General features: G+C 56.4%; 1 protein-coding gene across 1 annotated transcript in view; it reads left to right on the plus strand.

Moving 5' to 3' along the window:
• Positions 1 to 16,178, plus strand: part of MLPH (melanophilin) — a 46,394-nt gene extending 30,216 nt beyond the window's left edge. The window contains exons 8-15 of the mRNA XM_068965221.1: positions 1,367 to 1,506; positions 8,553 to 8,741; positions 8,968 to 9,123; positions 10,987 to 11,079; positions 11,787 to 11,864; positions 13,587 to 13,644; positions 14,303 to 14,403; positions 15,940 to 16,178. Of these exons, the coding sequence (XP_068821322.1) occupies positions 1,367 to 1,506; positions 8,553 to 8,741; positions 8,968 to 9,123; positions 10,987 to 11,079; positions 11,787 to 11,864; positions 13,587 to 13,644; positions 14,303 to 14,403; positions 15,940 to 15,966 (842 nt within the window). The 3' untranslated portion in view covers positions 15,967 to 16,178. The remainder of the gene's footprint in view (positions 1 to 1,366; positions 1,507 to 8,552; positions 8,742 to 8,967; positions 9,124 to 10,986; positions 11,080 to 11,786; positions 11,865 to 13,586; positions 13,645 to 14,302; positions 14,404 to 15,939) is intronic.
• Positions 16,179 to 18,692: the final 2,514 nt, after the last annotated feature.

Here is an 18,692-nt window from a genome sequence, read left to right on the forward strand (position 1 = left end):
CATTGTATTATAGGGACTCTAATCTCATGATCCACACGCCCATTAAGATGCTGGAGGCATTTGGGGGGTGGGGAGGGGACTTTATTTCCCCACAAACAATGGATAAGTGAATCTACATTGACTGAGCCTTTGGATGAAGACGTAGATCAGCACATTCCCTCCCGGGATCCCTCATCACCCCCAGCACGCAGATGGCGGGGGCAGCGGGAGGGGAGGGGAAGACAGACTGTGGAGCTGGGGCAGGTGCCTGGGGGACCCGGCAGCCCTGAGTACCAAGCCCAGCTCTGCTGGCCAACTCGCCACCCTATCTCATGGACCCTAAGACTGTCACCTCGCCTCTTAAATCGGGAGCATCTTACAGCAAGTATGGGAGACTGATCGGTAGTGCCGTCTCAATAAATGTATCAGACAAGCCACAGGGTCTGAGCTTTAAAGGAGTACGGTGTGTGCCTGATCAAACCCCTTAACCACCAGGCCTCGGTGCCCTCATTGTAAACCAGGGCCAGCGCCTAACTCACCACAGTGTTGGGGACTTTAAACGGGATGGTTGTATCTGTTAGCTATTGCTGAGTAACAACTTATCACAAACGGACTGGCTTAAAGCTACACGCATTGACAAGCCCACAGAGGCCAGGTGTCCGGCACGGCTTCCCCAGGTCCTTAGCACAGGTCTCCTGGGCTGCAACCACAGGGTCGGCAGGGCCAGAGCCTCGCCCGAGCTCAGAGCCCCGCCCCCAGGCCGTGCAGGGTGTCGGCAGAGCCCCGCGGCGGGTCAGGCACAAGAGCAGCTTGTGGACGCTGAGTCCCGGGACATGGGCTCCTGTGTGCCCTCCCACGCAAGCTCACCCCTCCCTGTCCCAGCATGGCTGTGTATGGTGTGCCCCAGGCCAACTTGGAGCTTGGAGGGTACTTTCTGGTGAGGACTTGGGGGATCTTCCACCCCCAGAGCCCAGGAATAATCCTCTGAAGCCACACCATCAGTGACCCGTCTAGTCGGTCATCAGTGACTAGTCTGGCAAGAAAGCCAGCCCCCAGAGACTAAGGTGGAAAGAGGCAAAGTCATGTCCACGGGTGGAAACTTGCCAGGACCCACGTCTGCCACACGAGGCACCACCTGGCTTCCAACACTTGGGGTCCCCAGTGAGTGCGGGCTGGGGCGGGGGCTTCTGTCCCCGAAGTTCCCCTTGGGGGAACAAGGACTCTGCTCCCTTCTTGTCTCAGTTGAGGGATCTTCAGCCCCGTATCATCAGTGGAATAGAGTCATGTCTCCGTTATCTTTGATCTCTCATTTTTCTTCATTGGATAAAACGCCTACTGGCCTTCAGTTTTTCACTCCACATAACCCAACCCCATTCTTACTCCAAAGGGACACACATCCTCAGGAATGAGCAGCTGCCCTCCCAGTATCTGGCCGACGTGGACACCTCGGACGAAGAAAGCATCTGGACTCAGAGAGTGGCCTCTCACCATCCCAGACAGAAAGGCTGGACCGCCTCTGAGAGCCAGGTAAAGGGGGGTGGAAAGAACACCTTCTGGTTGCTTCTTTGGGTCTGAAGTCTTTTTACCTTAACGTCAGTTCACCTCTGAGAGCTTAACGCTTTCACCACTTTTAAACTACAAGATGGGCAAGCCTACATAACAGAGATGTGGTATCTTCAAAATATACTTTTTATTGACATGAAATTCACATAGCACACAATTAACCATTTTAAAGTGAACAGCCCAGGGCTTCCCTGGTGGCTCAGTAGTGAGGAATCCGCCTGCCAGTGCAGGAGACCCAGGTTCGGTCCCTGGTCTGGGAGGATTCTGCATGCTACGGAGCAACTAAGCCCATGGGCCACAAATACTGAGCTGTGCTCTGGAGCCTGGGAACTGCACCTAGAGAAAGGCCCGCGCAGCAGTGAAGACCCAGCACAGCCAAATAAATAAATAACATTTAAAAATAAACGACGCATTTAGCAGAATACACATTTACAAAACATTTTAGCTAAACATTTAGCAAAATAAACAATCTCCATCTAGCAGATTGATGAGGTGGTGCAAACACCACCTCTGTCAGTTCCAAGCCATCTTTGTCACCACAAAGGAAACCTTGTATCCTCCCGCCTCACAAACACTGGCCTGCTTTCTGTCTCTGTGGATTTGCCTCTTTTGGACATTTCGCATAAATGCGATCGTACAATGTATGACCTTTAGTTCCTGGCTTCTTTCACTGAGAGCAGTGTTCTTGAGGGTGATGGCGTTGTAGCAGGTATCAGTACTTGATCCCCTATAATGAAAATATCTATTTTATACTCTATCAAGTCTTGTGTCTTTATGGAATTCCCTGGATGTCCAGGGGTTAGGACTCTGACCTTCCACTGCAGGGGACTTGGGTTTGATCAGTGGTTGGGGATCTTTTATATATATATATTTCACAAGAAGAAGAAGCAACCTGTTATTCCAAAGACTTTCAGTTCAGTTCAGTCTCTCAGTCATGTCCGACTGTTTGAAACCCATGGACTACAGCATGCCAGGCTTCGCTTTCCATCAGTAGTTGGTCTGGAGCTTGCTCAAACTCATGTCCATCAAGTCAGTGGTGCCGTACAACCATCTCATCCTCAGTCATCCCCTTCTCCTCCTGCCTTCAATTTTGTCCAGCATCAGGGTCTTTTCCAGTGAGTCAGCTCTTTGCATCAGGTGATCAAAGGATTGGAATTTCAGCTTCAGCATCAGTCCTTCCAATGATTATTCAGGACTGATCTCCTTTAGGATGGACTGGTTGGATCTCCTTGCAGTCCAAGGGACTCTCAAGAGTCTTCTCCAACACCACAGTTCAAAAGCATCGGTTCTTTGGCTCTCAGCTTGCTTTACAGTCAAACTCTCACATCCATACATGACCACTGGAAAAACCATAGCCTTGACTAGAACCTTTGTCGGCAAAGTAATATTTCTGCTTTTTAATATGCTGTCTAGGTTGGTCATAGCTTTTCTTCCAAGGAGTAAACGTCTTTTAATTTCATGGCTGCAGTCACCATCTGCAGTGATTATGGAGCCCTAAAAAATAAAGTCTCTCACTATTTCCATTATTTCTCCATCTATTTGCCATGAAGTGATGGGACCAGATGCCAGATCTTCATTTTCTGAATGTTGAACTTTAAGCCAACTTTCTCACTCTCCTCTTTCACTTTCATCAAGAGGCTCTTTAGTTCTTCTTCACTTTCTGCCATGAGGGTGATGTCATCTGCATATCTGAGCTTATTGATATTTCTCCCAGCAGTCTTGATTCCAGCTTGTGCTTCATCCAGCCTGGTGTCACAGGCTACCAACTGCTCCCCAGGGCCTTGGGGATGAGAAGTAGGGCTGCCCAGCGGGTAGGGCCTTCTCTGAGCCCTCTGACCCCATCGGTATCTGCCCCCCGCCCCAGCACTAACAGCAGGAGATCTTCCCTTCCCCCGTAGGGAGGGTGGAGCGCCGGCCTGTCCTCCGTCCAGGCTGGCCTGGAATGGGTGAGGGGCCTCTCCAGCCTCAGGCCCTCCGTGACTGCACTCTGGAAGGTGGCCTGTGGAGCTCCCGACTTGTAGGAGGAGCCTTTCTTTGCCTGGCTCTTTGGTGAATCACTGTCAGGTTTGTGTTCAAACACCTAATTGGGCCAAAGCATCAGTGGGGCAGAAGCGTGGTGTGCTCCAGCTCTGCGTGCCTCCCTCTCCAGAGTCTGTGCCCTCAGCCCAGCTGGCCCTCGTTCCTGTAATACCACCTGGAGGTGTCACCCAACCCAGGGCCAGGCATTTCTCCTGCTCCCACCTCCATCCCTGAGAGGTGTCGCTGACCCTTTGTCCTGAGCGCAGCAGGGCGTGAGAGGCCCTGAAAAGGCCTGCAAAGAAGAGCTGTCTCTCTCTGCCATGCGACCCAGGGGGGTTCTCACTTCCTTTAGGGAACAGCTACGGAGATGCTGACACAAAGGAAGCAGGCTTTGATTCAGACCAGGGGTCACTGGCTTGGCCCCTGGGGGTTGGGGAGGATGGTGGTGGAGGGAAAGGCCACTCCAAGACAGAGATCTCCCCCGTACAGAGACCTCCCCAGGCAGAGACCTCCCCAGGACAGAGACCTCCCCAGGACAGAGACCTCCCCAGGACAGAGACCTCCCCAGGCAGAGACCTCCCCAGGCAAAGACCTCTCTAGGCAGAGAGCTCCCCAGGCAGAGACCTCCCCAGGCAGAGAAATCTCTAGGCAGAGACCTCCTCAGGACAGAGACCTCCTCAGGACAGAGACCTCCCCAGAACAGAGACCTCCACAGGCAGAGACCTCCCCAGGCAGAGACCTCTCTAGGCAGAGACGTCCTCAGGACAGAGATCTCCCCAGGCAGAGACCTCCCCAGGACAGAGACCTCCCCAGGCAGAGACCTCCCCAGGACAAAGACCTCTCTAGGCAGAGACCTCCTCAGGGCAGAGACCTCCCCAGAACAGAGACCTCCCCAAGACAGAGACCTCCCCAGGACAGAGACCTCCCCAGGCAGAGACCTCCCCAGGACAGAGACCTCCCCAGGACAGAGACCTCTCTAGGCAGAGACCTCCTCAGAGCAGAGATCTCCCCAGGCAGAGACCTCCCCAGAACAGCGACCTCTCTGGGTAGAGACCTCCCCAGGACAGAGATGTCCCCAGGCAGAGACCTCCCTGGCTGCAGAACACAGCTGGCAGAGTAGTTCCCGGTTCTCAGGGACAATGGGATGAAGACTAGACTTAAATTGTCTATTTTCGGCAAGTTTTTAATTTAGCAACTTCAGTGACTTTCAGGAAAATACAGATCCCGGTATTAGCCCTACTGACGCCAGTCCTCCTTCTTGCCTCCTTGAATCTCAGGCTTGTGCCTTGTCTCTGGAATTCTTCTCCATTTCTTTCTCTTGACTTTATTTACTCTGACTAACATTTTGCTTGCAGGGTGTCCTCCACATCTTTATGAACAGGGAGTTGGGCAGGATGAAGAGCAACCTCCCAAGGCAGCAGCATCCCCAAGTGCCAGTGAAGACCCAGGGTCAACCCTTACAGGGTCTTCGTGGAGGAGCTGCTGCAGGGCCCTGGAGGAAGGTCTCTGCCTCCACCCACCTCTCAGAGCAGCTCTTCTAAACCAGGTCTCATAGACATGCCCGTGGGAGGGCAAGCGTTCTCGAGAATAGTATTTTGTTGGGGTCCATCTGAATGGTCCTCCCATGACTTGTTGTCTGTCTCTGAGTCTGTACTCATGATTGGGACTTTCTGGGCGAGGGATACTCAGCAAAGACTTTGTATAGACAATCATTCACGCCGAGAGGAGGCCGAAGATGGTGCAGTGGTACCAAGGATGGATGCTGCAAGGCTCTGAGATGGTACACTATGGCACGCACCCCACCCCGAGTGGTGGGTGGCGAGCGCTGGGGACCTGAGAGCTTGGGCTCCAGACACTGACTCAGTTTCCCCACAAAGGGCCTCGCCAGCAGCAAGTGGCAGTAGTTTGTTTTGCTCCATGGCCGTGTCTGTCTGGACTGTATTTGTAAGTTGTTTGTTTACATTTTGCTGCAAAGGAGCTGAAAACACTAGTTTATTCCGAGTTGCCACCCGTGTGTCCCGGGAGCATATGATTTACCTCAACACGGAGCTTACACAGGGCAGAGTGACTCCCACTTTTGCAGAAGAGAGGGCTAAGAGCTCATTGGGTTCCTGAGCGCCTGAGAGGCAGGTGTGCCCTGGGGGGTGGGGGGGTGTCCACAAGGGGTCAGCAGCTCTTAATCCCGGGTGGAACAGCAGGATGGTGCTCTGTGCGTCGTGTCCGTGCCATCCAGGAGGCGGATGGCCGAGTCCTCGCCCAGAGAGCAGCATGGAGCCCGAAGCTCACCTCCCAGACTGAGGGCTGTGGCCTCCCCGTGGCTCCACGCTGCCCTGCCCCCAGCCCCGCTCTGTCAGGACGAGAACTTCCTGATTCTCATCGTGGGTGTGCTTCCTTCTGTTTCACTCTGGAGGTGACATTTCACTGTGCCTGTGTTGGGCTCTGGTTGGTTCAGCTCTTACCCTCTGGCCACATGTTCCATGCCGGCCATGCTCCCTGCACGAGGCTGTCCTCTGAGCACCCTTCCCTGCCCCGCCAGGCATTGATTGTTGCTTCTCAGATGACAGAGAGTGTGACCAGAGCTGGTTCCAGTTGCCAGCAGCCACTTGAGGTGACGGCGGGGCCCCTCCTGCCCGAAACCTTCATGCTTAAGTTTCTCAGCTCGTGTTCTTCTCTGGGCAGACTTGCCCACTCAGAGGCCCCGCTGCTGTGAAGATCAAACATTACCTACGGAACAACAGGCAAGAGTCTTCCCAGCCTGCCGGTTCCATTTGCCTCTTAAGACAAGGCGGCCCACTGACACGATAATGGCAGGAAAGACACATCTGCTGGGCTCAGAGGAAAATGGAAGAATTGATTTCCTGTGTCCTGGCCTGGGAGCTAATAGACTGTGACTCAAGATTCCAGAGCTGGTGACTCAGGGACGAGGAAGCCGTACGTTGAGTCACTTTAGGTCGTTACCTGGGCGCCTCCTGGCCCACGGTGACCCAGGGCGCTGGCTGTTTTGTTACATCAGCCTGGCACGATCAATTCCCACCTTCCTGTGTGGCTCATGATCGGCGGTGATGGGCCCACTGCCCATGGCAGTGACGCCGAACATGTCGCCTCTCCTGTTTAGTCATGTCCCCTGGGCCCCGCTGCCCCCTCCTGCTGCAGCTTGGTGCCCCAGAGCCCTGTGGTCAGAACACAGGCCGCCCCGTTCCCTTCCCAGCCCATGTCCCCAGCGGTGTGCTTAGCTCTCCTTCCACCGCCTGTGGTCGGACATGCAGGGGTCAGCTGTGGATTTCCTGCTGATACAGCCATGCTTCTGGCAGCCAGGTGACCCCCAGGGGCCAGGCAGGGGCCAGGAAGGTCCCAGCCAGATAAGGAGAGTGCTGAAGCCCCTTTGTTAAGGGAGGTTGAGGCACCCACCCAGGTCTCTCTTGAGATTTCCTGGGTTGTGAGCTCATGGTGTGGTGCTCAGAGAGCCAGGGTTGGGGGGGGGGGGAGTGTCCCCTGCCCCATCCAGGTCCCCCACCATCAGCTGTACCTAGAGCCTGTGCCTCAGTGGGCCCAGCAGAAGGTGCAGGAAACTCAGAGGCATGCAGGGGTGCAGCCTTAGTCAGTTAAGTTCAGTCCCATCTGACTCTTTGTGACCCCATGGACTGCAACACGCCAGCCCTCTCTGTCCATCACCAACTCCCAGAGTTTACTCAAACTCATGTCTGTTGAGTTGGTGATGCCATCCAACCATCTCATCCTCTGTCGCCCCCTTCTCCTCCTATCTTCAATCTTTCCCAACATCAGGGTCTTTTCAAATGAGTCAGCTTTTCACATCACGTGGCCAAAGGATTGGAGTTTCAGCTTCAGCATCAGTCCTTCCAATGACTATTCAGGACTGATTTCCTTCAGGATAGACTGGTTGGCTCTCCTTGTTATCCAAGGGATTCTCAAGAGTCGTCTCAAGAATTGACAGCATCAACTCTTCAGGGCTCAGCCTTCTTTATGATCCAACTCTCACATCCGTACATGTTGGTTCCCTTCTATTCCAGCCCCTGTTTATGCTGCAATCGCAACTGCATTTATAACAGAGACAATTTTGACCAAATAATCCCACCCTGAAAATTAGTTTTGAGAAGCACGTACACAGATAAGAGCCTGGAGCAGAGATTGCCAGACACAAGCATTATTTTCCTCTGAGTTTCTCAGCAGCTGAGGCAGATAAGTAGACATTCTGGGTTGTATGAATCTCATCCAAGCCAGGTGACAAACTTCCCTGGCTCTAGATTCAAGAAGGGATATGTGGCGAAGGTGCCACTCACTGTGTCATAGAAAACCTGCCTGCGATGTTCACACAAGAGTCACAGATACGCTGTGGACACGTCTCAGCTCCAGGCAGGCATCTGCGACTCTGACTCCCCTTGCAAAGCCGACAGGAGGCGTGGGCACAGAACCTGGCAGGCAGAGGCATGCCATGGTCGGTGGACGTGAATGCTGCTGTCCTATGCAAGTTCAGGACCCGCCCCCGAGCCCTTGGGTGATGCTGGACATGAATGTCTCTGTCCTATGCAAGTTCAGGACCCACCCCCCGAGCTCTACTTCAGTATAAACATGAAGGGGATAGAGGAAAACCCAGAGAACAGACATGTCAACTCGCTGGGCCTCAGCCGACCAGTTCCAAACAGTCCAGGCCGAGATCTTGGTTTGGCACCTTAGCAATGATGCTAAGCCCTAGGGAATGGCTTGGGGACCCAGTTTGGGGACAGAGAGATATTCAAAATGGTGCCTCTCCAATGGCCTGGATGCTGTTAGGATCTTCAGGACACCCCACCCTGCCTGGTTCTGGAGGCTGAGGTGGGCAGCACCTTGGCCATGCTCGTGTGGGGGGTGGATGAGACCACAGCTCCAGCCGAGTCCCGGGGGACGGAGGACGGGGCCTCTCCTGGAGCCCTGCCTCTGAGCACAGTGATTCCAGATGACCCACTGAGTGAGACCCACCCGCTTGTCCATTTCAGCATCCAGGTGGCCACGAGCCCACAGATGCTGACGCGGAAGAGGCGGCCCTCAAGAGAAAGCTGGAGGAGTTGACCAGCCACATCAGTGACCAAGGGGTCTCATCCGCGGAGGAGGAAGAGGGCACGGATGCAGGGGCTGAGATGGGCAGAAGCAAGACCGTCGAGGACCACCCTGGGGCCACCTGGGAGGTGAGGTCCCCCAAGCAGTCTCGGCAGGAAACGGGGAGGCAGGGCCAGGGATCAGCAGTTTGTGACTAAGCCACCAGCCCAGACACAACCGTTGGTGAGCCCTGAGGGCCCCGGGTGCCCGGCTGCCCCTGGAGTGCAGAGAGAAGCATCGTCAGGACGGGATGTGTGTCACTGAGAGCCCCGCAGCCTCTCCGCCTCGTGGTCACATTTGGGGCTTCTGTCCTAGGTGCGCACGGCAGCAGGCCAAACACCCAGCTGGGGGAAGGACCCACTGAGTCCTGGGGACCCCGAGCAGCCCAGCAGGACCACGGAGACAGAGCTGGCGGAGCTGGAGGGCCAAGTGGCCGCCACAACTCGCGAGGTGCGGCGGGCAGAGAGCCAGGTAGGCGGCTGGCCGCGCAATGCCCACCCGGCACGGGAGATGGAGCACTGTTGGCTTCACGAGAAAGAATAAGTGAACCCGGAGTCCCCAGGCCGGCCTGCCGCCTAGAACGTGCGTGGCCTGGAGACACGCCCTTCTCCTCGGGGACGGAAGGGTGCCCCAGACAGATGGTGGGGGCCCTGAAGGCCGGGGAAGGGCCCTGAAGAGCTCGCATAGCGGAGCCCACACTCTCAGCTCCAGAGCAGGAATTTGGGGGTGTCTATCGGAACCACCCTCCATCCACCCCCAGCAGCCCAGCCGTGCCTCTTCCCCTTCAGGTCGGCAAGAGACAGGCAGTGTGGAAGGAAGAGGCTGACCCTTCCCCTCCCTGTCCTGGGAGGGCTGTCCAGAAGGAGGCTTAGATTTTAGGACGGCCCCAGGGCTCAAATTCTGACCAAGGGTCACCCTGTGTGCTTGGGTCCAGGGCTTGAGTTTGGGGGTTGGGGGGGGGGGTGGTCAGTGGTGTGCAAAGATCAAAGGATGGAGCAGGGGCTTCCAAAGACAACGAAGGAGCCTGGGCTCTACTCTGCCTGCCCCTGGGGACCTGGAGAAGAAGGGTTCAGCCCCCAGAGTGCGGAGGACCCAGCCCCCACTGCCCATTCATTCCCGCTTCTGTTCTCTCCAGCACGTGCCCTTCCATCCCCAAGGAGAGGGGTGTGTTGCCAGGCTGGGCAGGCTATGGGGAGCAAGCCAGCCTGGGAACTCTGGGTTCACTTATTCCTTCTCGTGGGGCAGACAATCAACCTCCCGAGTGTGGCCGGTGTCATGTAGACACACAGATGCAGCAATGAACACCTCAGACCACGCCCCTGCCTTCGTGGAGCTCACATCCTTAGTGGGAGGAGGCAGAGAGCAAGTCCACGACCAAGGAGCTCATCTAGGTTCATGAGGAGAGGAGAGCCCGAGGGAGCACTGGGACAGGCCGCTTAGAAGGGCGGTCAAGAAGGGATAACACTAGAAGAAGGCGCGGGCCTTCCCTGGTGGTCCAGTGGCTAAGACTCCGCTCTCCCAATGCAGGGGGCCTGGGTTCAATCCCTGGTCAGGGAACTAGATCCCACATGCTGCAACTAAGGGTCCTGCATGCCGCAAATAGGACCTGATGCAACCAAATAAACAAGCAAAGATTTAAAAAAAGAAGGCAGCGTGTACAAAGGCCCTGCAGCCGTGTGAACAAGATATGTTCAGGGATCAACAGTGAGACCCTGACACTAGAGAGTGAAGTGTGAGGGGCAGGCCAATTCCAGAGAACCCTGGGGACCTCAGGAATGATGGCGGGCCTTAGTCCACGGGGTCACGAAGAGTCGGACACGACTGAGCGACTTCACTTTCGCTTTTCACTTTCATGCATTGGAGAAGGAAATGGTAACCCACTCCAGTGTTCTTGCCTGGAGAATCCCAGGGACACGGGAGCCTGGTGGGCTGCCGTCTATGGGGTCGCACAGAGTCGGACATGACTGAGGCGACAGCAGCAGCAGCAGCAGCAGCAGGAGGTATCTGAATGGAGCTGACGGGCCCTGGTTCCTGTTCCCAGAAGCTTCCTCCTCCCACTCTACCCCCAGTCACTACCATCTTCCTTCCAACCCTCAAGGATGAGCCTCCAGACAATGTCTAGAACCCCTCTCCTCACCCCTGGGGATGGGTGACTCTTCCGATAACCATGGAAGATGGGTGAAAATGAGGTCCCCGGGAAGTGCCCCTGGTCGCGACACCCATCTTAGGGGGAGTATCACGTTAGCAAATTTGATGAAAGCGGAGCAGCTGCTCTTCCTGGTCCACAACATTGAGAAGGGCCTTCCAAGTGATGTCTATCTGTCATTCCTCCAGGTTTCAAATATCAAGTCCAGGATTGCAGCCTTGCAGGCAGCGGGGCTCACGGTGCGGCCCTCGGGAAAGCCCCAGAGGAAGTCTAACCTCCCGGTGAGTGGAGGGATTTCGGGGCCCTGGGGGGTCATGCCCGGAGCCCTGGGAGGGGCACAGGGTGGCCTGGGGCAGCGATAGCCCCCACCAGCCGCCTCCCTCTTCCCTCCCCTGATGTCAGTGACCTGGATGGGATTCTTTTTCATCTGTTACTGCCGATTCTAACATAAAAAAGCACTTTACTGGGGGAGGCGGGCTGGGGGGTGCCCCGGACGGGCTTAACAGAGCTCCACTTCACAGCGGGTGCGATCGAGGGCCAGGGTGGAGATCCACCCACAGCAGAGACCTGGGAGCGGCATCCTCCTCCCCGATTCAAGTCGGGAATCTCCAGTCAGACCACACTGAGGGAACCTGGCAGAAGACTGACAGGTGCTCCCAGGAGAGCCCCAGGGGCAGCTGCCAGGACGCCCCAGTTGAACCTGAACTTCACATGTGCAACAAGTCATTTCCTTGTATGAGTACCCGGGGTGCACGCTTTGGGGCGTGCATATACTACAGCGTTCACTTACGGTTGATCTGCAAATCAGAGCCAGCTGGGCATTCCGTATTTTAATCTGCTGAACCCAGAGCTCCAGTGGTGTGTTTGAGGACTGACAGGCCATCCCAGCCTTTCAGGCCGAGTGTTAGTATATCCGTCCTTAGTCCTGCTCACCTGCCCTGCGGCTGGAGGTCAGACAGGCTGTCATGACGCCTCCTTTGTTCTCCAGATCTTTCTTCCCCGGCTTGTCAGGAAATCTGGCCAGAGTCTGAAGGATCCAAACGAAGACCCTTCGGATGAGGCCAAGGTATGTGTTCACTGCACCCAGGCCCAACGGGGTGGGAGACGGTAAACGACTGGCCTGACTTTTCTAGCAGCAGGACAAGCCGGTGGGCGGTGGAGCTGAAATATTCAGACTTTAAGAAGCCTGGCGAGTCTCCCAGGCTGGCTTCCCCTAGAGGCACGGCTTGGGGTGGGGTGTCTATCGGTGGCGGTGGAGGTGGGGGGTGTAGCTGGGAAAACCCAGCAGGGGAATGGAAGGGTGGGACAGAGGGCAGGGCTGGGGTAGGGGCTGGGGAGGAGGCGGGCAGACCCCCAGGCAGGGCAACCGGCTCAGGGTAACACAGAGCCCCGGAGCCCCTGCAGGTCACAGGGGAGTCGTCCTGCGCCTGGACCACGTGCTGGGTGTGTGCCCCCTGCATGCTCACCGGTCAAGGGGGTGCATATTCACTGGCACAGGGTCTGGGGACAGCCCTGCTCCGGGAGCCGCACATCCAGCCCGCGGGAGGGAGCACGGGGCCTCCACGCAGGCAGCAGCACACAGTAGACGTTGTGGAGGGGGCGACACCCCTCAGCCTGCCCTTCAGGAAGACACGGGGTGGGGGGCAGCACCAGTCCCAGGGCCCCACGGAGAGTGGCATCTGCCCCACGTCCTGCCAGCTCCCGGAGATCTCGAGTGACCATCGAGTCACTTCTGCTTCTCATGACAGCGGCACTGGGTCGCTCTTCCCAGCAAACATGGTATTTTTTCCATCCCTTCCATCTGAGGTTTACAACACCTGGTGAGCCAGGGCGGATGCCACCCCCGTTGCAGTGATGGGGAGACTAGGGGTCAGGCAGGAGACCACACAGACCACCGAGCTAGAGGGTCTCAGGCAGGACCCCTGGCCCCAACCCCAGCCTCTCAGGGCCAGACCTCCCTGACGTGTCCCAGGATGCCCGGCCCTGGAGGTGTCCACGGCCAGGCCCCCGGTACAGCCCCAGAGTAGCTGGGCTGAATCCCAGGTGGCCGGGTCGGCAGGACTTCCCAGGAAGTCAGTCTGTTTGGCTCTCGCTTCCCCCTGAGAAGGCAAAACAGAGAAAGACTTGTCCCAGAGTAGAGACTTGAGTGACAGGAAAGGGCGAGGGAAGGGACCGTGTGAGTCAGCAACCGCGGGTGCTGGGCTTGTATCATTGTGTGGTTCGGTCGCTCAGTCGTGTCTGACTCTCTGCGACCCCATGGACTGCAGCACACCAGGTGTCTCTGTCCATCACCGTCTCCTGGAGTTTACCCAAACTCATGTCCATTGAGTAGGTGATGCCATCCAACCATCTCATCCTCCGTCATCCCCTTCTCCTCCCGCCTTCAGTCTTGCCCAGCATCAGGGTCTTTTCCAGTCAGTTCTTCACATCAGGTGGCCAAAGTATTGGAGTTTCAGCTTCAGCATCAGTCCTTCCAATGAATATTCAGGACTGATTTCCTTTAGGATGGACTGATTGGATCTCCTTGCACTCCAAGGAACTCTTAAGGGTCTTCTCCAACAGCACAGACTCTTGAGAGTCCCTTCCCCAAATGGGCAGTTCTCCAAAAGGCATACATCTCTTTTATATTCTGGTATTTGGTAATTTATTGATAACATGCATTGTAGTACCGTTTAAAGTTCTTCGTTTGTCAGAATTTGCTTGAATGGTGAGGAATTTGCATTTAGCTTCCGGTGCCCCTAACAATCACAGCAACATAGTGACACCCAGAGACGTGTCGTTCTCCTAGGTGGAGGCTGTGCCCTGTCTCGTGAGGAGGAAGCTCAGCAATTACCCCAAAAGCCAAGGTAAGTCACTTGCTCCCCTCATTCCCCAGGCCTAAGAGAGCGTGAAAATGACCAATCAGGGCCCCAGGTTTGTAAGTAAGCCATGGGACCCAGCGTCTCATGCCCTGACCCACAGGACACCTCAGTGTCCCCTGGCCACCCGCAGGGACTATTGCAGTGAGCTGATGCCTGGATCCCTGGAATTTGCTACTTTAAGCACATAAAGGTGAAGGTGGTGGTGTCTGTGTCTTATGATATGATTTGAACGTATACAGTAGGGCGCCAGTGGTAAAGAATCGGCCTGCCAGTGCAGGAGGCACAAGAGACGCAGGTTCCATCCCTGGGTTGGGAAGATCCCCTGGAGAAGGAAATGGCAAGCCACTCCAGTATTTCTTGCCTGGAAAGTCCCATGGACAGAAGAGCCTGGGGGGCTACAGTCCATGGGGTCTCAAAGAGTCAGACATCACTGAGCTCGCACACGCATGCGTGGTGCCCAGCTCCAGACCTCACGCAGAGTGTGGGGCACGGTTTCTTGATGTCTTGGTGGTGAGAAGGGCGGCGTCCGTCCTGGGTGGTGCATTCGTTCTCATGCTCCTTTTAAAATTCCTTAGGAGGCAAAGACACTTGTTTGAGGTAAGCGTGTGATTAATAAACAAGCCCCCTTCTGTTTCCCCCAAAGACAAAGATGATGACTCCTTCAGTCGGAAGTCCATGTACCGCGGATCCCTGACCCAAAGAAACCCCAACGGCAGGAAGAGAGCCGCCAACCACAGCTTTGCGGTGAGTTTTCTCTGTTCTCTGGGGCGGCTTTAAAATTCTGTGACCTGTCAGGCTGACACTTGAAGTCTTCAAAGTAAAGAATTGGGATAAACTTACAAGAAAAGTAAGATCAATAAAAGATCTAAAGGAAAATGGAAAACATATCTAAAGGTACCCCAGTGTCAGGCTGATTGGAGGGGGTCGCCTCGCCCTGGGGGTCTGGGCTTGGGATCCGGGACAGCAAGCAAGGCAGTGGGGACTCCCCTCCCAGCCCCCACGTGCCATGGGATCCGGGACAGCCCACGAGACATCCGGGACTCCCCGCCCAGCCCCGCGCGCCTTCCCTGCGCGGTAAAGGTCACGCGGTAAAGGTCGTGCAGCTGAGCCACCTGTGCGGATGCTGGGGTCGGCGCTGTCCCCTGCTTCCCTGGGAAGGACCTCCATGCAGAAGGAGCCTGGGGTTCCTCCCCAAGCCCAGGGAGCATCAGGCTGGCCCGGGAGCGGCTGTGGCCTTGACGCCTGCAGGAGCGCCTCTGGCAGGCCTTCTCCCACACCACGGTCCCTGGTGTTTCCAGCCGCACGAGATCCTGGGGGAAGCGCCGGGTTCTCTGACGCGGGTGCTGCCTGTCCGGGCCCCCCGCTGCGGTCCACACGCACACACACGGTGCTGTCACAGCGCGAGACAGCCGATCGAGGGACCAGACTCACGCCCATAGCCCAGGGATGGGCGGGAGGCCTCGGTGGCCACCATCAGGGTCCCAACACCCTGGATCCCCGCCGCTGTCCACACCCGCACCACACCCGCCGGCTGCAACCACCCAGCAGCAATTCTGACTTCCTCCCGGTTTCGCAAGTCTGAGCCAATGCCTTGGCTGTCCGAGAAGATGAAGTGCCCGCTCGGTTATTTCCACGGACTCCATCTTTAAACAGATTTCAAAGGATTTCACAACACTCACTGCTGACGCCTGGGGCTGGGAGACGGGCAGGCAGGTGGGGCCCACGGGTCCGACTCAGCCAGCCTCCCCCCAGCCCAGACGAGGCCGCCTGGGCCGTGGCCAGAGCAGGGCCATTCACTGCAGTAGACTGATAATGAAATCGCCAACGGGGGCTTGAAAATCTAAGCGCTTCCAAATGAGAACACACCTTCCTGTGTTTCAGCGCTTCCAGTTGTTAGAATACTTTCCATCTTCATAGCCCGTTTGATGAGGGCTGGTGTCATGGACCCAAATTCATAGCTGAGGAGACTGAGGCAGAGAGGGGTTGAGTGAAAAACCGGCAGGGGGTTGACCGATGCCTTCTGACGCAGGTCCACGGGTTTGTGTGTGCAGCTGTGTGCCCTCCTGCGTGTGCGTGTGTGTGTGTGTACATGCCCGTGTGTTTTTATGTGCACACACTCATACAGCTAAGTGCATCTTTCCTCGTGCACACACCTGTGTGTCTCCATGTCCCCCTGTCCTCTCCTGTGAGTTTCCGTGCCTGTGTGTGCCTGTGTGTACAGCTGTGTATCTCACACCCACTTGTGCATACGGTGTGTCCATGTGTGTTTGTGCTTCACAGAAACCCGTGATGACCCACCAGCCCTAAGAGGAGAGGTTCGCCTGAACAGGACACCCACCCTCCTCCCCTCCACCTCGGTCACCGCGTCCCGCCTCCTGGCCCGCGCTTTCCACTGTACACAGCCCAGTGGAGGAAGAAGAGATGCTGAATCTGTGATGCCCAAGAGCCTTGCCCACTAAGATTTTCTTCCGACCTGACTGTCTCACCATGAGCTCTGGTCCCATCCCCACTGACCCCGCAGTGTCTCAGTCCCCACAGGGGCCACGTTGCCCACAAGCTGGCCCATGGCCACTCCAGGGGGACTTTCAGAACTGGCATCTGCGTTGATCCAGATGACTTGGGCTTTGGCAGTGTGCTGGGGTTTGTAGAAATGATGGGGCTGATCCTCCTTCTCTGAATGAAAGCTGCTTCAAATAGGCAGCTCCTAAATTCAGTGCTGGAAATGATTAAAGATGCCTGTACGGGGAAGAGGATCGGTTCTTTGTGATGTGCAGGCCTCCTTATTCACAAAGTAAACGGGGGGGGCGGGTGTCAATGTGAGTTCCTAGCCTTCAGGGGGAGGCAGTCCTGGCTGGCCTGGAGCCCTGCCCTGGAGGTGAGGGTAACAGGCCCACTGCCCCATGGCTAACTTAAGTGCAGAGAGCTTCCAACCTGGAAACACACTGGTCCCTCTTTCCAAAGGCCCCTCGCAGGGGTCTCCGATTAGGTCCAGAGCTGTGCTCACTCGTTCATTCATGCACCTGGTGGTGCGCACAGCCCAGGGATCTGTCTTCATCCGTGGCCATGGCTGGGTCATCGGGGATGTGAGTTCTCCCGGTCCTGTGCTGGCTTCTCGGCCCCTCCTGCCTCCTCTCCTTCCCTGTTAGGACCATAGCTTTAGGTGCCCGTGGCTGGTCTGCTGCCCAGATGCCCCGAGGTCCCCTGCACAGACCAGCCACCCCTTCCTCTGGCATCTCAATGTCAGCCCATTCTGCTGACCTCGGATCTCCGTCCTCCCCGAGGTTCCAGGCAAGGCTCTGCCCTTTCTTCAACGTCAAGTTCTGTCGGGAAAGCTGGCCTCTGCCTTCTGCACACACCTCCGCCCCACCCCCCCAACGCCCCCCACCCCCGCCGCCCCCGTCAGCAGCTGTGTCACTGATTCGGGATTTTTCTTTCCGATTTGTTTTTGCTGTGGACCACTTTTGAAGTGTTTATTGGATTTGTTACACTGTTGCTTCTGTTTCATGTTTTGGTTTTTTTGGCCACAAGACACGTGGGATGTTAGTTCCCTGACCAGGGATCAAACCTGCTCCCCATGCATTGGAAAGTGAAGCGTTAACCCCTGGGCCTCCAGGGACATCCCTGGGATATATTTTTATGCCAAAGACGTGCACTCTGCTGTTTCCAGGATGTCAGATCTGGTTTCACGAGCCTCCTAGCCCTCTCCCTGCAGTTCCGTCCTGTGCTTATTCTAGACCAGGTTGTGTTGCATGGATGCTGTGCTTTTGTTTCCAGGGCGACCTGTGGTCCACTGTGTGACTGTCCCCTTGAGAACATCCTTGTGTTTCCCGGGACCACTGGCTGCTGCCTGCCACACTTGGGGTGTCAGGCAGGTCACCAGAACCCCACTGCTGGCCCCCTGCACCTTGCCTTTCCAGCCTCGGGGAGCCATGCGAGGAGGCAGCCCCCTGGCCTAGGCCCCACAGTCCTGTCGGTTTGGAGGGACGATGTCCAAGGCAGATCAGCCCTTCCCTTTTCTCCAGAGACCCCCTGCTCCTGCTCCCTCCTGAGGCTGCCCACCCCAGCGGTCTGGGTCGGGTCAGCAGATCTGGCCACGTCCCTGTGTTTCCTTGTGTCTGTTGTTGCTTCTGTGCTACAAAATCAGAGCTGAGTACGTATGGGAAACCTGTGCTGACCGCTGGTCGGGGCCCGTGTCATTGACCTGGGCAGCAGGGGCTGACAAGCATTGTCCCTGGCAGCGCCAAGCAGGGAGGAAGGACCACCTCCTGGATCTTCACCCCAGCCTCCCCGCGCCCCGGCTTCTGCCACCCCCGCCCAGACCTTCCCTCCCAGGTGCCTGTCTGCCCCCCGAGGCTCTTCTCAAAGTCTGGCCTTGTTTGTTCTCTTGTTCTATAATTACTGCAAGTTTTGTTTGGTGAAGAAGCCAGAAGCGAGGAATAAGTGATAAGCTAGTCGCTCAGTTGTGTCTGACTCTTTGCGACCCCATGGACTGTAGCCCACCAGGCTCCTCTGTCCTTGGAATTCTCCAGGCAAGAATACTGGAGTGGGTTGTGCCATTTCCTTCTCCAGAGGACCCTCCCAACCCATTGGCAGGCAGATTCTTTACCATCTGAGCCACCAGGAAAGCCCAAAGGAGCCAGAATGAGGAGCGGAGGAAGGCCAGCATCTCCCATTCACTCACCAGCTCAGCAAAAATACAAATATGTTGTATCTTGGAAAACACACCGCACAAAGCCTGACCTCCGTGGGCCCGCAGCTGCTTGAACAGATTGCTACAAACTGGGCAGCTTAGAACGACAGAAGCGTGTCCTCTGGCAGAGGCCAGAAGGCCAGAATCGAGGTGCGTGCAGGGCCGCACTCCCCGCAGAGGCTCCAGGAGAGGCTGTCCACAACCTCTGCCCGGCTCTGGCAACTCTCGCTGTCCTCGGCCAGCAGCTTCCTCCCTCCAGGCTGCGACTCCGCTGCCACCCAGGCTCCTTCCCTGTGTCTCCTGTCTGTCTGTCCCAAACATCCCTCTGCCCGTCTCTCACAAG

This window comes from Capricornis sumatraensis, chromosome 2 (assembly GCF_032405125.1).
Source record: "Capricornis sumatraensis isolate serow.1 chromosome 2, serow.2, whole genome shotgun sequence".
NCBI lineage: Eukaryota > Metazoa > Chordata > Mammalia > Artiodactyla > Bovidae > Capricornis > Capricornis sumatraensis.